The sequence below is a fragment of the Periplaneta americana genome, chromosome 5 (genome assembly GCF_040183065.1).
Source record: "Periplaneta americana isolate PAMFEO1 chromosome 5, P.americana_PAMFEO1_priV1, whole genome shotgun sequence".
NCBI classification, from domain to species: Eukaryota; Metazoa; Arthropoda; class Insecta; order Blattodea; family Blattidae; genus Periplaneta; species Periplaneta americana.
Window position 1 is genome coordinate 125,882,856 of NC_091121.1, and position 14,170 is coordinate 125,897,025.

A 14,170-nucleotide genomic window follows, 5' to 3' on the forward strand; every position below is an offset into this window, starting at 1 on the left:
ACTACTACCAGCTGTTTCTCACCGGTTTCTCATGTATTGTTGTTAAACATGCCAGGGTTATTTTTCGACCAGCCAGGTCTAGATCCGCCATGTTCCATATAAGCAGGGCCACCTCTTGCAGGATGTGGTTCTTCACCATGCATGGATGGTCTTGGCTATAATGTCCTCGGCATCATGCTGCCATAATGGTCTAATTTCCTTCTCTGAGCCGAGTACAAATAATGAACTCAAAAGAACTCGTGTCAAATGATAAAAATGTCATTAACAACATATTCAGCCCCAGCTAATCACATTAGAGATGAACATCCCAGAATTTCTTCTCGAAAATTATAAACATTACAACAACTTTCTAATATTTTAAGTACTTACCAATCCATATGCAATATCTTATAAAACAGCTGGAGATATATCAGAGCAAGAATTATCTTCCAGTAGGCCACGTTCAGTTGACTTATGTTTTGTTGACAATATTATTGAAGATCAGCATCAGTGTAATAGACCAACTGCTGATGAGATAGCTAGGGTTTTTGTTTCTGTGAATGGTGAACCGCCTTCTAATCTGTATGTAGTTGCTCATGGTAAACAAGGAGGCCCTACAATGTTGTCTACTTATAGTTCACATTGTAACCCAATGATTTACCCATTAATTTTCCCATTTGATGAACCTGGCTGGGAAAAGAACTCGAACATAATGGTGTTAGACATGAAAGGACTAGTACTAACTTAACTCTACTTCAGTTCGTTTGTTTTAGAAATTGCAGTTAGGGAAGATTATTCACACTTAAGCCTGGTTCGGACGGTGCTAGTTTCTGTGATGAATTCCAAGGTGGCTGCGCTGATGGCTGCCCTGCATGCTTACTGCTGGCTCCCGTATTGCCTACGGTGATGGTAGTTGCTCACACGGAGCTGGCTCTTTTCACAGTTCAAATTGGAAAATCATCTGCTGTTTCATCTCGTTGCCAACACTCACAGTCAAAAAGAAACTAAACCGTGAGTGGAAAACAACTAAAGTCCTACATTAACAGTAGTAAATGTCGTAATAAAGTAATTAAGCCATAACTGCAAAACAGCTAAAGTCCGATATTTAATTTTTGTTTCTTAGAAACTAAAGAATATAGAAAAAAACAGGTTTAGTTGGAAAACAACGAATATGACGACATGGTTTCAGTGGTGATATTATATGATCATCTTTGGTTCCAGCCTGCAAACCATCACGAAAAGTAGCAAGGAACCTACCCTCGAAATCCAGCAAGCTAGCCATCCAAGGAGCCACCAGAGCGCATTACTTCCAGCAAGTGAGCATGCAGGCTACCCATCAGCACAGCCACCTTGGAATCGATCACAGAAACACGCACCGTCTGAACAGGCCTTTACATTAATTTAAAAAAAAAAATTTCCAACAATATTTAGTAGATCAGTACAGTAGAGTTGAAGCACAAAGACTGCTGCTACATTTGCGAAAAAAACATGTATTATTTATTTATTACCATCATCATCATCATTATCATCATAACTAGCAGTATTTTATTTATTTATCATCATCATCATCATCATCATCATCATCATCTTCATCATAAGTAACAGTATTTTATTGTGGTTCTCAATCTCTACCAAGCAGCAGTTGCTGTTACAAGCCACTAGTTTTATATATTTTAGCTTTCAAATTCAATAGTTCTCATTAAAAGCCTGATTTACTGCATTTCAGTAACTTTGTTCAATAATCACAATTTGATAATAACTGAATAAGACACAAACGTGCAAACTGCTTACTTACCTTGCTCTGAAAGGGAATATAATTTTCCCTTATTAATCGCCCATTGACCTTCTATGTTTCCAGTTACAGAAAATGCCCAACAGGATCCACAAACTCCCTGTGTAATGCAAGAACATCAGACAATTATCAATTATCTTACAAACACATGCATACACACATATTTTTAATTTCAATAATTTTGGACGTAAAGAGGATACGATTTTGAGGAAAAACACGTTGATTTAGAATTCAGTTTTCGAGGAGAAACTTCAAAATCACTGCTTATTGGATTTTCTGTTTCAACTCCCACCCCCACTTTTGAATTTCAAATTGCACCCCTATCTTCAGGCATATAATTTTAAAGTGAATGACAAATAATAATAGTAATAATACTAATAATAATACAGTAATAATAAATTCATTTATTTTACTTGATGAAGTTAAAACCATAAGATCTTCTCTTATACTACACCGGGGGCACAAAAATGTAAAAGTTACCAATTATATTACAACTTTTATGAACGTTACAGATTTCACATTACATAACACATATTTTATTATTTACAAGAATTAATTTTGCAACTATAAGCACTGTGCATGTACCACCAGTGGCGCCTTGTCATGGCAGAATTTGAAAGTTTTCAGAGGAGACAGTATGATTCGTTTCAGTTGGTGCTATACAATTTAAACTGAAGAAATGTGTGATATTATCATTGAATGCGGCTTTCAGTCACTAAACAGGGCATATAGACAGCTTATTAAAAAGGCTCACTTGAAAGGGGGAATAATCGTTGCATGTGAACATACTGCAGTTTGATTACGGCGGAAGTAATTAGACAGATGTTTGCAATCCTTCTTATCTTACAAAGTAAAATTAGATGTAAGCATAAAATAATCATAGATAGTAATAATATTATTATTACATCTAATCCGCCATGACGTGAACAATGATTGATGGAATAAATAAATAAATAAATAAATAAATAAATAAATAAATAAATAAATAAATAAATAAATAATATTATTACCATCACTGTTATAATAATTATCATCATTATCATTTATATAGTACCCTTTTTGAAGTAAATAATGTAATTAAATCAATTACATCTTTGAAAAACTCGAAACATTCCGAATTCCACAACATGAAATCTTTATTTCATTTATTTTGATCAGGATAGAAATATTTGTAAATATAGGGAAGAGTCGGGTAGTATCGGACATCGGGTAATATCGGACAGTGACTTTCTTTCATCTACCACACGATGATAGTACCTGATTGACATGGTTACGTTTCTGTGATGTCGCATAGAGAAACGTAACCATGTCATTCAGGTACTACCATATGGTGGTAGATGAAAGAAACGGGACACCATAGTTCAATGCATATTCAATATTATTCTCAAAGCTGGGCAGGAAAGCCCTGTCTTCATATTTATTAAAAACAGCAGTAATCAATTTTCGTTAGTCATTGCATAACATTACAATTCTGGTAACAGTTGAAGAAGGGACTGAGTAAAGAGAGAAGTTTTATATATTCTTATTGAATTTGGTATTCCCAAGAAACTAGTTCGATTAATGTATATCAGTGAAACATGTCATGACGTTTTTCCATTTCACTGCAGGCTAAAGCAAGGAGATGCACTATCACTTTTATTTTTTATTTTTGCTCTAGAATATGCCATTAGGAAAGTCCAGGAAAACAGTCCTACATTAAATGTTTAAAATGAAATCTCAATGAATACATGAATACTTATTTGCTATAAATCTCTTGAATCTCTAAATTAATAGGCTCCTACCCAGAACAACCGGTAATACAACTGTTTTATAAATTCTAACTCTTTCGAGAGCAGACTGGCTGATAAATGCTTCTCAACCGAATAATGACAGGCATTTCCCACATTCATTCTGCGTTTAATTTCCTCTCCAATGTCATTTATATTAGTTACTATTGCTCCAAGGTACTCGAACTTATCCACCTTTCCAAAGAATAAATTTACAATTTTTATATTTCCATTTCGTAATGTTCTGGTCACGAGACATAATCACATACTTTGTTTTTTCGGGGTTTACTTCCAAACCTATCTCCTCACTTGCTTCAAGTAAAATTCCGCGTGTTTTCCCTAATACACTGACTGGCAAAAAAAAAAACCGATCACTAGAAAAAAATACTAAAAGTAAAGTTTAAATGTAAATTATGAAGTAATCTCAGAAATAACATAACTGTTATCGTACTAATTTTAAAAATTACAGTTTTATGAACTTTTGACACGTAAATTCACGTCTTTCACACCAATTAATCTTCGATTTATTGCCTAACAACGAAGGAGTGTGTTTTTGTGCTGAACATGTGGGGTAGGTCATCATAAACAATTGAAGAGGTCTTATTGCTTTATTGCTTCCTCTCCTTTTTGAAAATGAATAACAAGTGTCGAAAATGGTTTGTTTGCCATTTCGTCAGTAAGTTTAGTTCAGACAATGCCTCTGTCACCCGAAGACGTTGCCAGAGCTGTCGCTCTCATTGATGATGGATGCAGCCTCCATTACGCTGCTGCTACCATAGGCGCTCCATACACCATGGTGCAAGAGGCTGTGAAACGATTCCGGGAAACACAGAGTTACTCCAGAAGACCTGGATCTGGCAGAAAAAGGAAGACTTCAGCCCGAGATGACAGATTTCTCGTCAACCAGGTTCTAAGAAACCGCCCCATACCACAGAATTTGAAGCTTGGAATTGATTACAACATGTGTGGGGGTGTTAATGTGAGCGAGAGAACTGTTCGACGACGCCTTGGAGAACAAAATCTTCAATCACGACGACCTGCTACGAGACCAGATCTGACCAGACAGCACCGAGCCCACCGTCTTCAGTTCGCTCATCAGCATATCAATGGACTGTGCAGCAGTGGAGCAGTGTGCTGTTTTTTGATGAGTCCAGGTTCTCCCTGAAATCTCCAAATGATAGGGAAAGAGTCTGGAGACGATCTGGAGAGCAGTATCTAGAGTGCACATTGTCTGCAAGGATGCCATTCAGTGGAGGCTCCATGATGGTGTGAGTCGGCATGTCCATGGAGGCCCGAACAGAATTGGTGATTGTCGAGAATGGTAGTCTCAATGCTCACCGCTACATCAACGAGATTCTCGTAGATCACGTCGTGCCCTTTGCTCCATTCATTGGAGACAATGCTCGTCCACATGCAGCTTGCTGCGTACCACAATATCTTGATGCATTGGAGATTGTTCGTCTCAACTGGACAGCCCAGAGTCCCGACATAAACCCTACATAAACCCTATAGAACATCTCTGAGATAGGTTGGGTAGACGTACTGTACTCCAACCACGAGAAAGTCTTTGGGGACTGAGACGAAGTGGGGTAATGCTATGAATGAATGTTGATGTCATAAGATGTCATTAGGTCACACACGTGGGTACTCGTATCTGTATTGGCTAGCTCTCACAGCACAAACAATAACAATGATACACACACATATTGATCTACCCTAGTTACAAAATTAGATCACTGTTAATCTCCTGGTCTTTTAATCTATCCATACAGGAAATAACATATGCAGGAGAGCGCATGGTTTTTAAACTGACGTTATAACAGCAATATCATCTATCTACTTCGCTCCAATAGATGACGCAATAGTAAGCACATTCCTTTCACGGTTGATCTCCTGGTTGGAGAACAGTATCCGAGATCGTAATCCTGTTCCGGAGACCTTAGGTGATCTGCGGGCAGCACTCCAAGAGGAATGGGACAATAACAACCAGAGAGACATCATAACCTTAATTGAGACCATGCCTGAGAGAATGGCGGCTGTAATTAGGGCCAAAGGGAGACACACCAGATACTGAGGGCCGATTGCAGAAACGGTGACAGATTTTAAGTCTTAGACACTGTTTAACTAAACAACGTCTAAGTTACTTGCGAATTTTCGTTGCTTAAACAATGTTCAGCCAGTGTTTAGTAAGATATCGTTTTAGTTACGGTTTTAGCTGGGAAGGAGAAGTGTGGAGTATCTTGCATTTAGATTCTTTGCCGATCAACAATGGCGGAGCCAATGGAAACGTTTCATTAACGCGAGCACCAAATGGAAATCAGCTGATTCACAACACGACAACAGGCATAATGGCGAAACGTGTTTCGAACTTTTCTAAGGAAGAAAAGACCGTGTTGTCGGACATAATAAGAAATTATGATATTGTAGAAAATAAATCCTACAACAGTGAAACTTTGGAGAAGAAGAAGGCGGCGTGGAGGAAAATAACAGATGTTTTTAACAGCAGTTTTCCTCAGAACCCGCCACGTGATACAAATACGTTAATGGGTAAGTTAAAAGTAATTTTGCTATTTTATTCACAAAAGTAACAGTTACACCTTTCAATGTGAAATATTTAAACATGAGAAATAAACTTTAAATGCGAAAAATTAACTGTTTTAAGTGAACAGGTGTGTGCTAAATTACGTCCGGTATATTCACAGGCCTATGGCGTCGATTAAAGCTGCAAGCCAAATGCAGCTTGGACAAAAAAAAGAAACACCAACAAAGGAACAGGAGGTGGACTTCCAGGAAGCCCGATTACAACTATAGAAGAAAACGTAATAGCGGTATTGGGTGATTCCACCGAAACACTAGAAAACCCCTACGACGATGAGGGAGGATATGCTAAAGAGATACCAGTACGTGAAATGTATACTATAAATAATCCTATATTCTTGGTGTCTTATAATAGTACAAAAAAAATATGGCATGACGTGTGTTTTATTTGTTCCCTGTGAAAACAGATTCCTATGGAAGAAACACTGACATTGGATGTCCCCGTACTCTGTTTACCTGAACTGAACGATACCGCAGGCGTGAATCCTTCACCTCAAACTCCACAGTAAGCAACAATCAGCAGTAGTGAATTGTGTTGTGTCTACTGGATGCATAGTACAGTATTTCATAACAGGAAAAATTAGTCGTTTTTTTTTTCTCTGTACTTAATCCATGTTTTGTGAATTTCCAGAGTAAAGTCCAATAAAAGGAGGAGCCAGGAAGTGGACGAGGCAGATGAAATGATGAGAGAAATTCACGCTAAACAGCTGCGGGTGTTAGAATTACAAGAAAGGAAGGCGCTATTGGAAATTTATTTAGTTGAAAAAGAAATTTTAAAGAAAGGGTATGAACTACCTGAATGGCACACACAGAATTAGTCAACCACAAGTTAAAGTGTCTGATAAATATGTACGAGTATGTTACTATAAATATTCAATAAAGTGCTGTGTTTTTTTTTTAGTTGTGAGTAGCCATGTAATTCTATCTTGTGAAATGGTTATCGATTATCAGCTGACACCATCTGTTCCCTGTCATGTCATCATCTGCTGGTGGATCAACTGGTACGTCATCATTTGGTATCTCTCCTTCAAGGTCAAGTTCACTGTGCTGCACAGCCAGGTTATGTAGCACAGCAGTCGCAACGATGATTTTCAGAGTTTTCTGTAGCTTTGTTCGCAAACCAAATGCAAGGCAGGGAAATCTCTTTTTCCATACACCAAAAGTTCTTTCCACTACGTTCCTGGCCAATACATAAGCTCGATTATAACGCCTGTCAGCTGCATTTCTTGGGTTCAGAATCGGGGTAAGTAAATATTTCTTGCATGCATAACCAGAATCCCCTAAAAGATGTCCTCTAATAGCTCCTCTTTCCAAGCGGTCATTGATAGTGGAATTCCGAAATATTCTACTATCATGCGTTGAGCCAGGCCAGCGAGCAACAAAGCTCCTGATTTTCATCTTTGCGTCACATATCACCTGCAATCAAATGAAAATGCTTCTATATCATATTGTCATCTAACGTCTATGTACGGAAATTGATATTTTTGGTAGCAATATTGTCACTAGGATGAGTGGTGAGGCAACAAATTACTTTTTAGGAACACTTGTCGTTACTTACTTGGCAGTTAATGGAATAGAATCCCTTCTGGTTTATGTACACAACAGCTCTCTCACGATTGGGACAGGTTATTCTAATATGAGTGCAGTCAATGGCACCTATTATTCCAGGGGAAATTATCTCTAGAAAGAACGAAATAAATAATATAATCACGTTCTTAACGAATATAGGTTAGTAATGAAATGAGTTATAGTAATAAGTTACGGCTTACCTGGAAAGGACAGCGAAATCATTCTTAATGAAAGGGAGTTCGTCATCGTCAGGGAAATTGATTACTAGACTTCGTGGAATTGCCACGAGAATCGCAATGTTTACTGCGCACGCGGTGTAGACTGTATCAGAAGGGGGCGTGCAATGGATGGATTATGCCTCTAATGTAAACACTGAGCAGTATACTGCGGTTACAATAAAACCTGTACCCTACATTCAAGAAATATAATGAATGATCATTGAAGTAGGAAATGTCTAAACATGTAAATACACAATTATATTATAGTGAGATATATTAACTCTTAAATGTAAGATACATCATTCTTGAATATGTGCATTACAGTGAAGAGTTACATACATTTTGAGCGACTGCAAAGTAATCTCCTCCGATGGTCACTTTAACTTTTTATATTGGGAAATGTACGTTCAACATCACACGATGTAATAGATGCATATTTGAAGAACGGAAAGTCACTACTTTTTAGTACACCAACTTCAGACGTCTTATCATGACCTGATAGTACATAATTTATAATACGGAGTTGTGAAAGGCAGAATTTTTAGCAATAATGTTTCTCAACTTACATTTCAGTCTTTCTGAAATTAGTGAATTGTTATTTTGGATAACGGTTTGTGATACTTTATCCACTATATTAAGGGTTTCTGAGAGTTGTAATTTAGACGATTCTAACAGGATGATGCTTTTGGACACGATTTTAAAATTATAATCATTGAACAGAATATCTTCCAATAGCTGTTCAGAAGGCAATGACTTTACAGCTGCAACAGCGGAACTGTCTGTGCTATCCAATGCATCAATTACCTCCATTATTTTGCTGTAATGTTCTGCATAATAATTAACAGAATCCAACCACATTCCCCAACGGGTCAAGACTGGCTGCGTAGGTAAGGTTATTCCAGGGGCAATTGTTTGTAACAGCAACATTCTCATTGTAGTATATTTGATTGAATTCTTGTCTGCACTGAACAAATGTTAAGCTTTGACTATTCCAACCACAGTAATGCAAAAACAAGTGCTTACATAGGTATACATCTGCTGTAGTTGCTCTGTGTATTTGGACCAGTCACATCTCTTAACATGAACTGCTTATACTACGAGACCGGGCGGCCGCTCACCTCTTCTATACTACCGTACATCGGCAACCTGATTGCATGCTGCGTGTGGCAATTCAACGAAGTCTATTGATTACTTTTAACCTCAAACTGTTGATAGCAGTCAGAACACGATCTATTGTGCTGCACACGGTCGATGCACTGACATTCACAGTATCACCATTCACAGCATAAAATGCACCGGTTGCCAAGAACCGTAACGTCAAAAGAAGCTGCAGTGTTATAGGTAATGGACAACCTCTCGTGTCATGCTCAAGTAAATGTCCGATATCACGCAGCAGGTCCCTTGCAGTTTCCTTTGAAAAGCGAAAGCTTGCTTTAAATTTTGCGTCTCCATATGTCTCAAAAGGATTACTATGATCAAGCAAAAGATTGCGACGTAGAGGAGGCCGTCGAAGTAGAAATAAATATCTCCGGAGCCGTCTCAACACACCAATATAATTAACATGCTCCATTGAATTTACACCGATACACTCGTTTCTTGTGTGAGATTGAGGTTAAACAGTGTTCTAGATGGTGTTTTTTAACATCGACTGCTAAACATCGGTTTTAGACATCGTCTACTATTAAACATTGTCTTCGCAACGTGGCAGCCATACTTAGGCGTTGTTTAACCTTAAACATTGTCTAAATATTGTTTCTGCAATCGACCCATTGCTTTTCGAATTTTGTCACCTTTGATCTCGTAGTAAAATTTTATCTTTATCTTTGTTTTCATAGGATAAATTCACTTACATTTTCTCATTATTACTGATATATTGTGTGTGTGTGTGTGAGAAAGAGGAAGGGGAGGGAGAAAGGAGGAGAGGGAGATAGAGAGAGAGGGAGGGTGGGAGGAAGGAACGGAGAGGGAGAGGGGGATGGAGGCAGAGGGAGGGAGAGAGAAATTTTTCTTATAAACCAATGTTGAACAAAGTATTGTAGATGTTATTAAGGTTTGAAACTTAATGTTATATGATATTATGCTATGATATTTATTGTCAAACCCCTTTACAATACAATTAATCATAGTGGATCTTCATATTTCTGCTTTTCGGTCCATCATCACTTTAAAAATGTTTCCACACTTCTACACCAGTTCACTGTTCATCATTTTCGCTCAAGTTCATTCTTTTTTCTTCAGTGTTAGACCTTTCTGTTTGGTTTTTTTTTATATTGATATGCTAATAAATTCCGAATTTATTTCTAATTCATTGTTCTGCTATCTGCCCCTCCCTAATTCATCCTCTGCTACTCTAACCCATGGCTATACTGCCTCACTTCCATTTCTCGACCTTCTTATCAATTATCATATATTCTTTTCTTTAATTATCTGAATGCTTTTTTATTACCACTCTTAAATCAGCCTACTCTCACTTATTATTTCTAACCCATTCTGTCCTATAATTATTTGCGCACATTTTCCCTTTCTTTATTACTAGAGACCGGATCTTTATGTACTAAAACATTTAAAATATGCATTCAACTATGCAATAAAAATTGGGAAAATATGCACCAAAAATGAAACAATATGCACTTAAAACAAGTCACTTTATTCAGACTCGCCTAATTACATGTGTCATTCCCTGCAGAATGTAGCATCACAATATGCAACTGCAAGTCTTTCAATATTTTCTGGAGACAATTAAGCCTATTGTCCGTCAAAATGAGTTGATAGGCCGAGAACGATCTTTCTACATCAACGGACGTAATGGGAGAGTATTTATACATTGGCACTGAAGATTCAGAACATTCTTCTGTCAAAGATACCCTAACTCCACACTAGTACTAACTACTGACTGAACCTTATCACGTGATAATGCGTTTCCACCCTCTTGTATTAATTCTCCTGGAATTTGATCGATTTGACTTCGGAAAGTGTGGATTCGGGTATAAATGGCTCAGCAGTTTGTATTTGAATATCGTCCCAATCATTTCTATTTGGTGTATGTAAATTTAGTAGTTGTCCAAAATAATATTTGGCCCAATAGTATAATTATTGTTATTAATCAGCTGACATATGTTTCATTATTCAATCAGCGTACAGATATAAATAAATAATGCCTTTAAACTTTATATATCAGTAGTCTAAAGTTTATAGCTCTTTTCTTTATGGAATAGATTGTGGGAAAGAGTTGTGTCGTTTCTTGGTGCAAAGGCAATACGTTTTGTTCACATTCCATATCTCACAATAATAATTATGATGAAAAAAGGTATTGCAGTGCTGCTCATTCTTTATACCTTTAAGAGCAAAGAACACATTTAAAAATACGACGACATGCTTATCCTTATGCTTCGATTCACTTCTCGATCTTCTATTATTGCATCACTCCTCTATTTTAACAGATTCGATTATTTACTTAAACTACAAAACCCAAAGATACCACGTTTAAAATTTTACGTTGTTACATTTGTGTCTGCATGAATATACTGAAAATGAACGCATTTGATGGAAGAATGCACGACTTTCATGGTAAGATTATACTGATGATTAAAATTCATTTGCAACACAAAGTTAAGTATAAACATAATGCACTAACAACTAACAGATCATGCAAATCAAATTATTCTAACTAACAGATCAATTAAACAAACTGTGAGTTCACCCTTCTGGTCAGCAATGATGCATCATAGCCCACCAATCAGGATATGGATGAGGAGGAACTCCAGTATATTGTATAATTCCATGTTGCAAAGTTAATGTATTAATACACTATTTTAGGTCTCATCTATAGCTAAGTACAAACAACTGAAAACCAAATTTCACTATAATGTATGAATGTAATGTAATAAGTCAATGTATTTCTCCTTCACTGTCCAGAATCCTGCAAATCCATAGCTACAGCATACTACATAAATAGCAATTTCAGAAGGACATGAAGAAATTTCAGCACATTTTTCAAAACATTACCTGATTTTTCACTTCTGTAACAACATTGTAATGCCGCCAATCAAATTCCTGTGGCAGGGTAACTGCAGGGATTTTTGCTTGATGCAATGGAATATTATTTGCAATTCTCAAATCTGGCCTCAGTCCTAGATAGTATTTCTTGAATTCTTTAGCTGGAAAATATACAGTAAGTTACAATTTGATACTTATATGTCAATCCAAAACAATTAAATGATTACTTTCGAAATAGTTCAATGTGATGACATTTTGTACATAAAATTAAGAAGCATACAGAACTATAGAAATTAAACAGTATTCTACATATTTCACAGTTGCAGGAGTTACACGTTTCTGTTACAAGTGGTAATACAGTATTCATTTGAAGATTTTGTATGCAAACCAGTTATTTCAAGTTCGACATAAAGCTCATAATCACTTGTGATGTTGAAAGGCAAGAGACTATTATCTCCTTCACTCTCGGGGTGAAGGTCAGGCACACAGTTGATCCTGTGTATAGTGGCGGACAGTAGGTGTTTGTGAGTGTTCGTACTGCGACATGGAGGAGGACAACACAGAAGGTTACATGTTGATAGAAGAGAGGAATGTAGGGTCTATAAAAAAAAGGAAGCGCAAGGAAACACAACGACTACAGGATAAGAGAGTAAGGTATAGTGATCCATTTGTCAATTCATTTCGCTGGATGGGACAATGTAGCAGTCATAATAACGAATCAAGACACACAGTATTTCAATGTAATAAAATAAATGAAGATGACGTATCTAACTTCAGAAAGTCTCTATTTAAAAATGCAACAAAAATTGATCAAGACAATTTTATCTTGCAATATTGCAAAGTGCAAGCTGCGTATAACAAAAACCTAACACATAAGGACAGGAAGAGAGATAGGAGCACATCAGTTGAATATAATATAAAAATCTCTTCAGGGACATTGGTGCGAGTATGTAGACACACATTTGAACAGATAGTGGTACCAAGAGGCAAAAATAGAATTACTGGTGTGATTAGACGCAGTTTTCACAATGGCCAAGTGGTAAAAGGAACAAGAGGTGGAGACAGGGTGAAGAACGAAAGTCTTGCTGAAACACGTACAGTGCGAGATTTTATAAAAAAAAACCTAAAGCCCGCAAAAGTCATTACGGATATAAGAAAAGCATCCGTCTATATTTGTCTGCAGAACTGAAAAGCATTATTAATCTACATAAAATGTATAACAACACTGCAGATGCAATCTTAAGAGTCACGTATCACATGTTTTATAGAATATTCACAAAAGAATTCACCATTGGTTTCAGCAATCCTAGAGTAGATGTTTGTACCACCTATGAAAATCTGCGGAATCGTATAAAAATAGCCAGGGGTAACGAGTTAAGGTGCGTACACACTTAGTGAATGAACGACAAACGAATGCAGTCGCTGACTGAAATCAGAACATGTGTACATCACAGCAAAGGCAAACTGATTGTCTAGTTTGCATTCGGAAGTGATCTGTCGCTTGTCGGTACATCAAAGGAAGTTGGTATTCGTTGTGGACGGGATTTGCCACTAGTTTGTAATTCGTAGCAGAACACAGTGCTTAGTTCAATCTCACGAACAGGATGTCGAAACTGGAGTGGATGGAAGCCGCTGTTATAAATCTTATCAATGCATATAGGAAGCAGGAAACTTTATGGAATCCTAAGCATCCTACTTACCACAATAAAGTAAGAAAACATTATGTTTAGGAAGTTATTGGAAAGATGTTCAGCTGCAAGGTAGGCGAATCAAACACGTGCAAAATTTGAAAATTACTTTTGTTTATTTATTTTCAATGGATACATATTTGTTGTTTATTGTAGGGAGCAGAATTCAAAAAGAAAATTGAGTCCCAACTGACATCAATCGGGAGGGAAACAAATGAGTCCATAAAAAGATCTGAAATGGGGAGTGATGAAGTGTATGAGTCAACTTGGTTAGCATATAAACATATGTCGTTCCTTTTGGACAAATTTACGCCCAGAAAAAACAAAGTTCCAACCTTGTGCACACAAAATAAATTATTGGCACTCAAAAGTGCCTTTTTGTAAGCATGATGCACATTCGATAAACACAGAAAAATCTCTCTTTTTAGTATTTTAAGATAATTATTGTCAGTGAGGTATCCTTATTGAAACTTTCCCATCTTGCAGTCGTACCTTAATAAAATCTTCCAGTTCCTCAATTATAGCTGTACATACTTTTGGAACAATCCTGGTAATCAGCTGTTT

At 36.9% G+C, this 14,170-nt stretch overlaps 1 protein-coding gene and 1 long non-coding RNA gene across 11 annotated transcripts in view; both read right to left on the bottom strand.

The window, feature by feature from the left end:
• The window catches only part of LOC138700159 (uncharacterized), a 356,318-nt gene that overhangs the window by 129,834 nt on the left and 212,314 nt on the right, over positions 1-14,170 (bottom strand). For all 10 annotated transcript variants that reach the window (XR_011332264.1, XR_011332263.1, XM_069826557.1 and 7 more), the window contains 2 exons: positions 11,928-12,079; positions 1,775-1,871 (listed from right to left, as the gene is read on the bottom strand). Coding sequence is in view for 8 of the 10 variants with exons in the window: in XM_069826557.1 (XP_069682658.1) it covers positions 1,775-1,871; positions 11,928-12,079 (249 nt within the window). In the remaining 2 variants the exon portion in view is untranslated. The remainder of the gene's footprint in view (positions 1-1,774; positions 1,872-11,927; positions 12,080-14,170) is intronic.
• On the bottom strand, positions 6,869-11,921 carry LOC138700164 (uncharacterized). The gene is made up of 2 exons (XR_011332266.1): positions 7,694-11,921; positions 6,869-7,551 (listed from the first exon to the last, which is right to left on the bottom strand). It is a non-coding gene; the product is annotated as an uncharacterized lncRNA (long non-coding RNA).